Below are 12,402 nucleotides of genomic sequence, written 5' to 3'. Positions count from 1 at the left end.
AAGTATGTTCCAGAGCTAGAGGTCAAACTGTAAGAGATATCTATTTCCGATCTTCGATGACTTCTCCATAAGTGGACATGATCTCGGAGGGTCTTTTTTCGTTTTTTTCCCATCTCGCCCCCTTCCCCTAAAAACCATGCTTTAATCGTTTTTTCTCAAAATTGGCCCAAGCTTTTTCAATGATTTTCGAATATATTTTAAAGGTAGTCCAGGCGAATATTTCGCCCAAACATACCTATGACCGGAAAATTCGCCATTTTGAATTATTGAAGGTCAAAGGTCAATCACTTTAGAGGGCACATTATTGAACATATTTGGTTGAATTTGGATTTTTTGGAAAGGTATTGAAATTTCGAAGCCGGATGCATTGGCCTTCATCGGTAATGAATCGGTTAAGTACCAATTTTTTGATTTTCAAATGCTTTTAGAATTTATGAATCAATTTGATTTCTAGTAGACCATTAAGCACCAAATCTACACATGCGAAAAACTGATTCACGGAGTGCTCTATCTCGTGATCTTGAGCATTCCGCAAAGCCGAGACGCTTTGCCATATCTCTACAACCAAGTGATCACAAAAACTAAAAATTTACGAAAATTTTTTTGTAAAAAATACCTGTCCAAAATAAAACGAATAACTTCACTGGTGAATCTGCGGAAATTGTCTTTTTTCGTAACTTAACAAACATTAAATGAGTATTTAATATCACTTAAAAATATCAAAGAATATTTATGCTGCATCACAGCTAAATATTAGACTGAAGTAAACAAAAAGTTCTGCCATATTTCTCGTAAGAAACTACTCATACTGAAGTTTTAACAAAGCAATTTTAATTCAAATTGTATTCGAAATTCAACGAATTTAGTGTGAAAATTTTCTAAAAGGAATAAATATTTATAGAATACATTATTCATTTAATACTGGGAAAAATTCCATAATTTTAATCAATTTATTTGTTGTGTCCAAAATTACCCTCAATGTATTTAAATTCAAAATTACATACTGTCCCAAATTACAAGCAGTTGCCCTAGATTTTTTTTGCTAACAATAAAAACACTAATTGACCATCTTCAATATTTGTCCTTTCGAAGTAATGGATATAACTTTTAAATTGGATATCCTTGTAATTTTGAGAGATATACGTACAATTGAAAAGTATTACTTCCCAATGCTCTATGTAGTATCTTCCGGTTTTCTAATTTAATTTACAATTATTGCACTATTTAGTTTCATTTAGGATACAATAAACAATTATTATACTTCTTCAACTTGCATAATGTTGACATAATTTATGGGAAGAATGAATGGGAATTACAACATTGTGGGATTTAAATGCATTTTCCTGTAATTAATTAATCCAGAATGTTTTGCATTATAAATAATTTCTCATTTTCTCCTTCATTCCACCATCTCATTCTTTCTGCATCTATCTGAAGGCGCGGGCACTTAATTTATTGATCGATGTTATTTAATATTCAGAGTATAATTTAGGGTGAATGCCACTTCATTAGTGAATGACACTGAGAGAAGAGCAAAGGAGAACTGAGAAACTGAAGAATTTACCTACCCTGAACGAAAAAAATTGTTAAATCTCTGCGATATCGGGAGGTACCCCGGGGGGAATTTTTTTTGATAAAAAAACAATTTCTTGTGTATCAAATAACAAGGAGAGACTTGTAAAGAAAAATTCACGAGTTGGGCGTATATTTTTCAATAATTTGCCTCTCAAACACGAACAAGTGAGAGCCATTTTATCCTCCACAAGCAATAATAACAATAATAATGGTTACATCCCATGGCATTTGCCAAAATTTTAATCAAACCCAACAATTTTCGTGCCAACAATGAAGTTTGGCACATAAATTTATCGATATGGCAGAACAACCATTGAACAATATAACCAGAAATAAATACAGATGAGGCTCCAGCTATGGATGTCCCAATTTCTTCTTTTAACTGCACCAGTAAAAATGAATGAAATTGTGCCACTGAATGGTTTCAATTAATTTATTTCATCTCTGTGTATATTTTTTTCACTATACTTGTAAATATTTTATCATTATTTGACATGGACAATTGGAATTCTTGCGGCCCTTGTGGGCGTTGCATGCTGTGGAATTTTATTTTACTATTCACTCTTTTATATGCAGTAATATACATCAATTCCGACAAAATAAATTGCTATATAGAGCTCTAAATTCTTCCTTTTTTTATCATTACGGGGAGTCTGAATGCATATATGTCATTTTATAAACTTACAGCAATTTATTGAAATTCCTACAGAAATTCACTTTCATTCCTAGTTGCACAAAATTGCGTCATTGTTAGCAATGTCGTTAAATAATTTGACAAAGAACGTTAAACGTTTTATAATTTAAAATTATATGCATTTGACAGCTGTCAAATTTATGAAATCGATTTATAATGGTGTAATGACAATTTGAAGCAACCATTCACTTTGCGAGGCAGATTTAAAATCGGAATCCCTTTCAAATTAATGTCATTTAACACTAATTTTAGTTTGTAACCTTGTCGTTTGAATTAGCAATAATCATTGTAGTTTCATTGTAAAATTCCAGACATCCAATGCTAAACTCAATTGCTTTGAATACATTCATGTTCATTTTCACCAAAACTGCATTCTTTCTCTTCCTTTTTGCTTCTCATTCACATTCATCGGCATCCAGGGACCAATTGGTCTGGATGGACCAAAGGGAGAGACTGGATCACCGGGCTCGAAAGGTCAAAAGGGTGACCTGGGAGCGCTTGCCTTCGATATCTTTTCATCGAAGGGACTGAAGCGTTCAGTGACGACGTTGCGCGGCGGATCTCTTGGATATGCAGAGATTGTAGCTGTTAAGGGAGAACCAGGTGCTCCGGGACCTCCTGGTGAGCCTGGGCCACCAGGAATCGCCGGAATTCCCGGGGATGACGGTAAACAGGGCCCAGCCGGAGCAATCGGACCACCAGGAGAAAGAGGTCAACCAGGAGAAATTGGAGTACCAGGTCCACCTGGACCAAAGGTTAGTAAAAAATATTTACAATAATCTTCCATATTCACCCCCAACAATTATATCACTTCAACAAACACCAGTCACTTCTTAAATTTGAGATGAAATCATTTTGTAAAATTGACAGAGTAGAAAATCACATGAATTCCAAAATTTCTTCTTTTCCTCGATATCTATCTCATGAATCATGCATTGTAGGGTGAAAAAGGTCAAGTCGGTTACAGAGGGGTGCCAGGATATCCAGGGATGCCGGTACGTTAATTTATCATTTAAACGAAAGACGCCAAAAGAATGTGAGTCCTAAAAAGCATGGTCAGGGATTGACACGAGTTGAAAATGTTTGAATTGTAATTAGTTCTATTATGTTTATCTTTCAATCTGAAACAACAAAAAAAAATACCAGGGTCGACCCGGATTTAAAGGTGAACGCGGCCCAATGGGATGGCGAGTAAGAAATTCTCCATCATTTATGAAATAATCTTATGTAAACAGAAATTTACCTTCTCATCCCTTCTCATACCCTTCTTATGTTGGAAACTTGACTTCTTTCCACTTTCTTGTACAAAATCTTCAAAACTTTAGAGAAGTAAGACATTAATGGAAACAAAAAAAATCTAACAATACAAGAATGTTAAATTAGTTTTCATAGTTATTTTGGTGATTGGCATATGATTTCTGAATACTAATTCACTGGGACCAGAGTTGAAAAATTAGAACTACAAACACGTGAATAGATTGAAGATTACATAGTGACAGAACTTTAAATGCAGTGAAATATTCACGCAAGTTTTGGCCAAAAAAGATTTTATTTTAACTATAACCATCTTAGTTTTCTAAAGATTTTGGTGTTTTACTAACCAAAATTTTAATTTTACACTCAGCAACGGCATTAAGTACTTCCGGATTATGCACCTGACGGAATTATGCACATACAATTATGGAAGTTTGCCTACCATTGGGAGTCAATTTATGAAATCATTTTTGAAATTTTTGAAGAATAAAACTCTAATTTCATTTACTAAGGTAATTTTTTTTTAATATTCTAACCATTTATTGAAGAACTCTGGCCAAAATGTAGTGTTTGTTAATGCATTTCCATTAAACAGTTGGATCTTTTTGTTTGAACTTCTTTTACTCCGCGCGAAATTCATTCTATGGCCGATTTATTCAAAAGAAAGCCCCTACGGGTATGCAAATTTTCTCGATGCATAATGCCATTTCGCGCGTTTTTTCCCGTCCCGAAAATGTGCTTGATCCCGGGACTGAGTGTACTTTTATTTAATTTTTATTTCTTTAACGTTTAACGCTAAAACCTAGCAATATTTACAACATTTACAATGTCCAAATTGAATTGGAAATGTCAAATCTTTTAGTATTTTGACTCAGTATCTTTTTAAATTTAAAATTAATCAAGCAATATTTCCCTTTGTGCATACGAAATTTTTAATTTTGGGTGATAACACTCTGTGCGACACGTTGTGGATGTGGATGTCTATGTCGCGAATACCAAAACTTGTTAGAGGGCTATTTTACCCTTTATAAAGACAGAAGGTCAACAATTGGGGGTCAGAAAAAATTACTTTTCTGACTTTTTAGAGCAAAGCATAACTTTTAGAAGATGGTAGGAAAAAAATCAATTTCGGGTCACCGGTGACTCAATCGTCCTTAAAGGGTTAATGGTCTCAATCTGAAATCCGTTTGTCCGAGTCACTTAAACTTACTTTATTACGGAATTCAGGGGTAAGGTTTCTTATTCTTAAATTTACGAACTATGCGAGTTTACCATAGAAAGCACTTAAAAACACAAATTTTCGTGATATTTCCAAATAAATTCAATATTTTTTTTAGCTAATAGTATTGACAATGTAACCATCCAATTCTTAAACATTTTAAATTATAATTTGAAAATTTGACAGGTCTATTTATTTTTGTGAAATTTTCCATGTTATATCATAAAAGAAAATAAATTTAATGACCTGCAAGTGAAGATTTCAATTGGAGAATTCGAATAAACTCCTTAAAAACAATTTTTCTAAGATCTGAGAAGTCAATTTGATATCATACATATAAGTATGTCTATTAGGGCGTTTCAACTAGGAAAAAATTTTTTTGGCACTATTCTCACGGTGCTGTATTTGATGAGACAAGAAAGTTTTTCTTCTACGACCATATGATCAGACGCTGTTTAGAGGTGGCTGATCGACCCTCTCTGTAGTGTAAAATCCGGTAAAATCAAAAATTTGTTCTACAGAGAGGGTCGTTCAGCCACCACTAAACAGCGTCTGATCATATGGTCGTAGAAGAAAAACTTTCTTGCCTCATCATGTAGAGCACCCTCAGAATAGTGCCAAATTTTTTTTTCCTAGTTGAAACGCCCTAATGTCTATTCGTAAACAGAAAATGTGTACAAAGAAAAACGTTTGAATATTTTACGTTTAATTGAAAAATATGGTAACGTTAACTTTTGAGCTTTTTTTAACGGCGTTATCACACTTGCACATTAAAATTTTAATGTGATTCACATTAGTTGTCGCTTGTGAGCGTCCAAATATGTTATTTGTGTCTTTGGTCACTTAATATTTGGGGTTTTTCTATTTATTGATAAAGAATTGGACTTGGCCTGCAAAAATAAGCTTAAATTCACCTAAAACATAAATATTTTTCATATTAAAAAATTAATGAGAAAATCACATTAATTTTTCGCATTAATGCTATAAATCAATTTATATCAAATTTTGAGGGTCAAGTCTATATCTTTTTATCAACAAATAGATCAAATTTTGAATATAAAAAGATTCAAACACACGATTTACACATTTGGACTCTCACCAGCGACAATTAATGTGAATCATATTAAAATTTTAATGTGCAAGTGTGATAACACAGTAAAACATTGCGTAAAAGTTCATTGAATATTTGCGATGAATCATAGTTTATTTGTGGGTAAAAAATTTCTTTTTCTTAAAGAGGAACAGATTTGTATACCATCTTATGCCGTAAACACACTTACGATTTAAGCCGAGACACGGCTCAACATAATTATAATCAAAATGATGATATGACTAAATTCCCATCAATTTCCCAATAACTAAGTCGTTTCTCGGCTATAGCCGAGTGACGGATTAGTCAAAAACTGATGTAAATGTTATTACATTATCATTAGGATCAGACAGTTTAGGTTTAACGCAAAAGAAAAACATAGTTAAGAAAGAAAATTGATTATTATAAAGCTATGATAACAAACCAGGTTGTACAGAATAATACTTTAAAACAATTTTATGATTAATCTTTATTTCGGCCATCCTACAACTCTGACGCGTGTTCGAGTTCTTTCACTCACTTCTCATTCTCTTATGTCTCACACGATTTCTCATCTTCATTTCATCCATATAGTCAGTGCATTAAAATTTTATTGTACCTCTTTGCGTGGTGTGGGAAATTGAGATGCAGCTGAGGACGTGTGGACGCGGTCGAGATAAAGTTGGATTTTTTTTGTTGCGTTGCAGGGTGACAAAGGAGATCGAGGAATCGTAACAACAATCAGCAGCGATCAATTCCCCAATGGCATCATCGAAGGACCACCAGGACCACCTGGACCTCCAGGAGAACCCGGTGCGAAGGGTGACCGAGGCGATGTGGGACCTGTGGGACCTCCTGGTGGTAAAGGTCCTCGCGGGAAGCGCGGCAAACGGGTAAGCTTGGTCTCTAATTAGATCATCTCCCTGTTAATTGAAATATTCATCCATGTTGGTAATTAGTCCACCAAAGTGCTTTCACTAGCAAAGTCCCACTCTACCACCCCGCGTATCACCAAAACCCTTCACCCGTCTCCTAGACTCTTCGCATGAGACACTCATACCAAATTAATTACCAACACAATCTGGTGGTATCTCTTTAATTATCTCCCATAGTTTGGTCCCATAGGGGGGAAAATATTAACAGGGTACCCAAAAGGTAGATGTAGAGTTCTCCACATATTTTCCCATCCACCTAAGTAATTTGCCGAAAATGCAGCATCCCGAATAGCACATAATTCCTCACTGAACAATGCGTGATTTGTTGCTCATTGTGTCGTCTGTTACCCTAAAAACAAACTGCATGCATGAATTCGCTTGAGCCAAACGATTCTGGCAGTCAACAAGCCAGCTAACATACAACACCATCCTCCTAGCTCATTTTCTGAATAATTCTGTGTAAATTTCCAATTATCATAGACAAATCCTGTCGGCAGCCCTATTGAATGCCTGGGAACAAACATGGTCATACCCTCATACATTTTTTAAACTTACACCCAGTTCAAATACATCAACCACACTGACTAATTGCCACAATTTTGCTATGACTTCAAAAGGCATCCGCAATGATTAATTACCCGCGAACCATTGACAATATTCGCGATTGAGTGGCCAATCACGAAAATTCTATGCGAATATGAATTCAATTCAATTCACAGTATCAATTGCCCCAAATACAAATTATAATTATAAGGGATTGAGCATAGATAAAACCAAAAAGTTATGTATAAAAGGACTCAAGAAGCCCTATTATGCACTAACGTAAAGTATTCAAAAGGTGCATCTTTTTCAAAAATTTGTGAAATTTATGCTTATATAGGCATTTACAAGTTAGATCAGTGAAACACACACCTTTGTATTTCTTTAAAGATGAAAAATCTGGGGTTTGTACTCTGATTAAACACAATTATTTGCGGAAGAAAACGGTAGGGGAGACTGGGGCAAAAAGTCACAAATCGAAAAATTCAAATTTCAATATCTTCCAAGGTAAAAAATATAGCGGCTCAATTTTTTTGAGTATTGTAGTTTCTTTTCCCAAAACGGTTTTGCTTAAAAAAATTGGAAGTATAAAAAATATTTAAAATTATTTTTCATTATAAGAATTTAAAAATTCGTCATTTTTTAGCATTAAAATTTACTATATAGCAAATAGCTGGAGACTTCCAAAAAATATCCTAGATTCCTTCAACTTTTGTACTTTGCAATTACGTAAACACATAAGGAAAAGGTAACTTTAGGTAGATGGAAAAATTATTTTCTTTATGGGACATTTATGGGACTGGTGTTCCAATCGTCCTTAAAGGTTTAAAAGAGATCAAGTATAAATGAGATATCAGTAAATAAGATTGATCTGTGCATGATTTCAAGCGCATTTACCGTTTTATGATTGATCTGTGCGTGATTTTAAGCGCATTTAGCGTTTTATGAGTCAGCTGTGCGTGATTTTAAGCGGAATCTTAATCGTTTTAATATTGTGCTGTGCGTTATTTTAAGCGCATTTACTGTTTTATGATTGATCTGTGTGTGTTGCTAATGGCAATCTTAGTAGTTTTATGATTGAACTGTGAGTATTTTTAAGCGCAGTATTAACCGTTTTATGGTTGAGCTGTGCGTGTTTTTAAGTGCGATCTTAACCGTTTTATGACTGAACTGTGTATGTGTTTAAGCGCAATCTTAACAGTTTTATGACTAAGCTGTACGTAATGACTATTTTATCCGTTATTTGCTTGAGCTGTGCATGTTTTTAATCTTAATTTTCTCCGTTTTTTTTTCATCCGTGCGTGTTTTTAATGGCAATCTTAGTAGTTTTGTGATTGAGCTGTGTGTGTGTTTTAAGCTCAATCTTAATTGTTTTATCTTTAATCTAGGAGTGTTTACAGCACAATTTTACCCATTTTATGATTGAGCTGTGTGAGTTGTCAGCTCAATTTTAACCGCTTTTATGATTGAACTGTGCGTGTTTTCAGCGCAATCTTAACCCTTTTATACTTCATCTGTGCGTATTTTGACCACAATTTTAACGAAATTAATTTAATTTTAATGACATAACATGCTGAATTTGCTCAAAAATATGAGTATTGGTCAATTTGGATAGCCAGATATTATTATTTATAAGTGAATCACACAAACTGAGCTAATTTGAAATTTTTGAAGCGCTCGAGTAGTTTGTAAAAAAATAAAATATCCGTTTTGTGACTTTTTGCCCCTGTCTCCCCTAACGGCAATGCCGAGCTAGACTCTGCACCGTTGATGAAGATGATTCAGAAGGGGTTTTGGACTTTCGTCCAAAAGTGCATTGTTTTAAAGAATCAGTGTATTTTTTTGTCAGTAAATTTGAAGATTGATCAGTAAAAAATTTAAATCAGTCATCAAATATAATTAAAAAATGGCCAGTAAAAATATAAAGTGCACATTAATCCCTTTAAATCAAACCAAAATTGCTATTTAGGATCCATAATGATTTCATATGATTTCTGTGCACTTAGTAAATTTCATTTTTACTGACCAATTTTACCAAACCAACTGCCCAATCCGCCCAATCTGCTGCAGCATTTTTGGATTATCAATTCAGCTACTTATACACTTCTAACTTTTAACGCATTTTATAGCTTTCCGAAAGTTTCCAAACTCTTTTAATTACCCCCCAAGACTAACATAGGAATGTTTCGAGAGTAATTAAACACAAATTTCATTAATTGAAAAATTTTCATGCACACCATTGAATGTACATTCGGATAAAAAAAAGGACACCACCACAAAAAATGCAGTGACTGCAAACTCTCTCGTCTAATTGTTGTTGAAGTAATTTTCGGGCAAAGTTGCACAACCATATCCACATACCCTACTCCCTGAGGCCAATAAATCGCTGAGCAGCTCCCCTTCAGTCTCTCCCAAAGAGTTTTCAGCATTGTTGTTGGTCTCTCTCGCGAACGGTGGAAACTTTTGTAATTAGTTCATTGTGTAAAAATAGTTGAAAACAGATTGTTATACAATTTTTAACATGCTTCCAGTTCTCTCACGTTGGCTCTGTTTTTAGTCAACCCTTTTCACCCACTCTTCCGGTCCTCTTTGTATTAATCCGCGTGACTTTGTTGAAAGTATCACAGGAGAGATTACAATTAATTATTTTCCTCTTTTCCTCTTTGTGCACTTGGCCCAATTAGATAGGAAATGGCAAGGAAGAAGTGGATTACGATGATCCTGTGACGGTGTTGAGGGGTCCACCTGGACCACCTGGACCACCAGGATTGGCAGGCGTACCGGGTAAGGATGGAATACCAGGACAGAAGGGTGAGCGTGGTCTGGTGGGTGAACCTGGATCTTTGGGTCCACGAGGATTAGATGGCCTTCCGGGTGAACCTGGTATTGAAGGTCCACCCGGTTTGCCAGGGTATCAAGGTCCGGCCGGCGAAAAAGGCGAAAGAGGAGATATCGGACCACCAGGCCTTATGGGTCCGCCTGGTTTGCCTGGACCACCCGGATTTCCAGGTCCTAAGGGAGACAAAGCCGATGGTGTTCAGCCTGAATATGTAAGTACATCATTTTGGCATAAAATCCGATCATTCAATCATCATCAACCCTACCCATGTTGACAAGTGCTGTAAGAATAGGCACTCTTGAAAAATATCCTGGGGATACTTGCTCAATAATTTGTAAATGACACAAAAAATTAAGTTGTCTGATGCCAGGGACAAATTGCTAAGATAAATCATCAATTACCACAAGACAGTAATTCTTCTCCCTTCCGACATAAACATTTGCAGAAATTGAGAAAAATGAGGAGAAGACAGGACGATCGGATGTCAGATGCTCCATCACGCACAAATGTTCACATCGAATATGTAAGTGTCGGTCCCATGATAAATACTTGATGTTAAGTGAAGAAGAAGGATTTTTTTCTGGGGAGGGAACTTACTGATTGTCCTTTGTATAGCTCCGTGGGCCACCCGGACCACCCGGTCAACCAGGAATGCCAGGACATCCCGGTCAGCGAGGTGAACGTGGGAATGATGGTCGAAAGGGGGATGTTGGTCCCAAGGGAACGAAGGGAGATCAAGGTAAGGATTTTTAATCTTACCCGGCCTCTTCTGCTTAATTCTGAATACGTAACAATTCAATTTCCATCCCCTCGCGTGTGCTATAAACTACAAAGGTCCCATGGGACTTCCTGGACCCATGGGTGTGATTGCGGATGCCGACACCATGACTCCAATGCGTCGACGGAGCTATCCTGGTTGAGTTTAATCAACCATCTCCAGTGAGGGAAAATTAATGGAGCCATCACCACAAAACAGCCACCGTATGGCACCGAAATGCGGAAAAATATATTGTGGAAGTTGTACGGCGATTAGGAAAATCTGTCGATGCAGTGATAAATGCAAAACATATGGAAATTTACATATTGTCACGGGTTCATTATTTTTTTTCCTCTTACATAATAAATGTGATTCGACTGTAGATTGTTAAGCAAGAAAAAAATTAAAAGAAAATCATAAACGTGAATATAGAGACTCATTAAAGAAAAACGACGAAGGAATCTCACAGGCAAAGGAGTTTTTTCCAAGTATTCAGTGTTTCGTTGTGTTCATTGTCCAGCGTAAAGGAAAAGATTATAAAAAAAAAACATGAATATTAATTTGAAATAAAACATGAAAGATTGAAGTTTAAATGTAACGAATATAGTATAAGAAATCTCAATGTATACATTCGTAATTCATAAATTGAGACAAGGAATGGAAAACTTACTTATTTATAAATTATATACTCTTAATAATCTTCTACAGAGAAAAATCATACAGTCATCGATTTGTATCATTTGTAAATAAAATACAGATTATACAGAGAAAATACAACATTCATCTGCATTTTCATTGAATTTTCCGGTTCCCAGAACACAATTCCATCCCCCTCAATGTTTTGGTGGTTGGATTTATTAAAATTGAACAAACCAGAAAAGGGTGGATCATCGAATGGCAATTATTCTACCTTTCTGGTTTAGTGACCATCAAAAACTCTCGCATAACTTTAAACAAAGGTAAAATGGTTAAGACTTCAATTTATTATCTTCAAAAAAAAAAAAAAAACAAAAAAAGCCAGTGATAAGCCTAGATCAGCTTACAGAGGTGCGATTCCTTCATTGCAAATTTGGATTGTGGCAAACTCGAACGATATTTATATACATAAATAATCCAAATTTCGTTTAATAATTCTTAAGCTATATGCAGCGTATTATCGTTATTAATGAGGAAAACTGGATGAGAAATGCATGAAAGTATCTGAATAACTTTAAAGTCGATTATCTTGGAAACTATGAGAGATAGAGGCCTCAAACTTTACATACATTTACAGCCTCCTTCAGGCTTTATATGCTCAAAATTTCACTTGAAAATGGAAAAAATTGGATTAAAAATTCATAAAAGTGTCAAAAAATCTTTAAAGTCGATTATCTCGGAAACTATGAGAGATAGAGGCCTCAAACTTTACATCTATTTAGAGCCTTCTTCAGGCTTGAGATGTGCAAAATTTCACTTGAAAATGAAAAAAAAATCGAAGAGAAATGCATAAAATTGTCTGAAAATCTCGAAAATCTTTAAAG

At 35.1% G+C, this 12,402-nt stretch overlaps 1 protein-coding gene across 2 annotated transcripts in view; it reads left to right on the top strand.

The window, feature by feature from the left end:
• Nucleotides 1-11,663, top strand: part of LOC129799755 (collagen alpha chain CG42342-like) — a 52,443-nt gene extending 40,780 nt beyond the window's left edge. For both annotated transcript variants that reach the window (XM_055843952.1, XM_055843951.1), the window contains 6 exons: nt 2,689-3,024; nt 6,519-6,704; nt 9,971-10,336; nt 10,571-10,648; nt 10,741-10,864; nt 10,960-11,663. In XM_055843952.1, coding sequence (XP_055699927.1) covers nt 2,689-3,024; nt 6,519-6,704; nt 9,971-10,336; nt 10,571-10,648; nt 10,741-10,864; nt 10,960-11,045 — 1,176 coding nt within the window. In that variant the 3' untranslated portion in view covers nt 11,046-11,663. The remainder of the gene's footprint in view (nt 1-2,688; nt 3,025-6,518; nt 6,705-9,970; nt 10,337-10,570; nt 10,649-10,740; nt 10,865-10,959) is intronic.
• The last annotated feature ends 739 nt before the right edge of the window (nt 11,664-12,402 follow it).

This window comes from Phlebotomus papatasi, chromosome 1, assembly GCF_024763615.1.
Source record: "Phlebotomus papatasi isolate M1 chromosome 1, Ppap_2.1, whole genome shotgun sequence".
NCBI lineage: Eukaryota > Metazoa > Arthropoda > Insecta > Diptera > Psychodidae > Phlebotomus > Phlebotomus papatasi.
The sequence above is the reverse complement of the archived record's forward strand: the minus strand, read 5'-3'. Positions and strand labels throughout refer to the sequence as shown.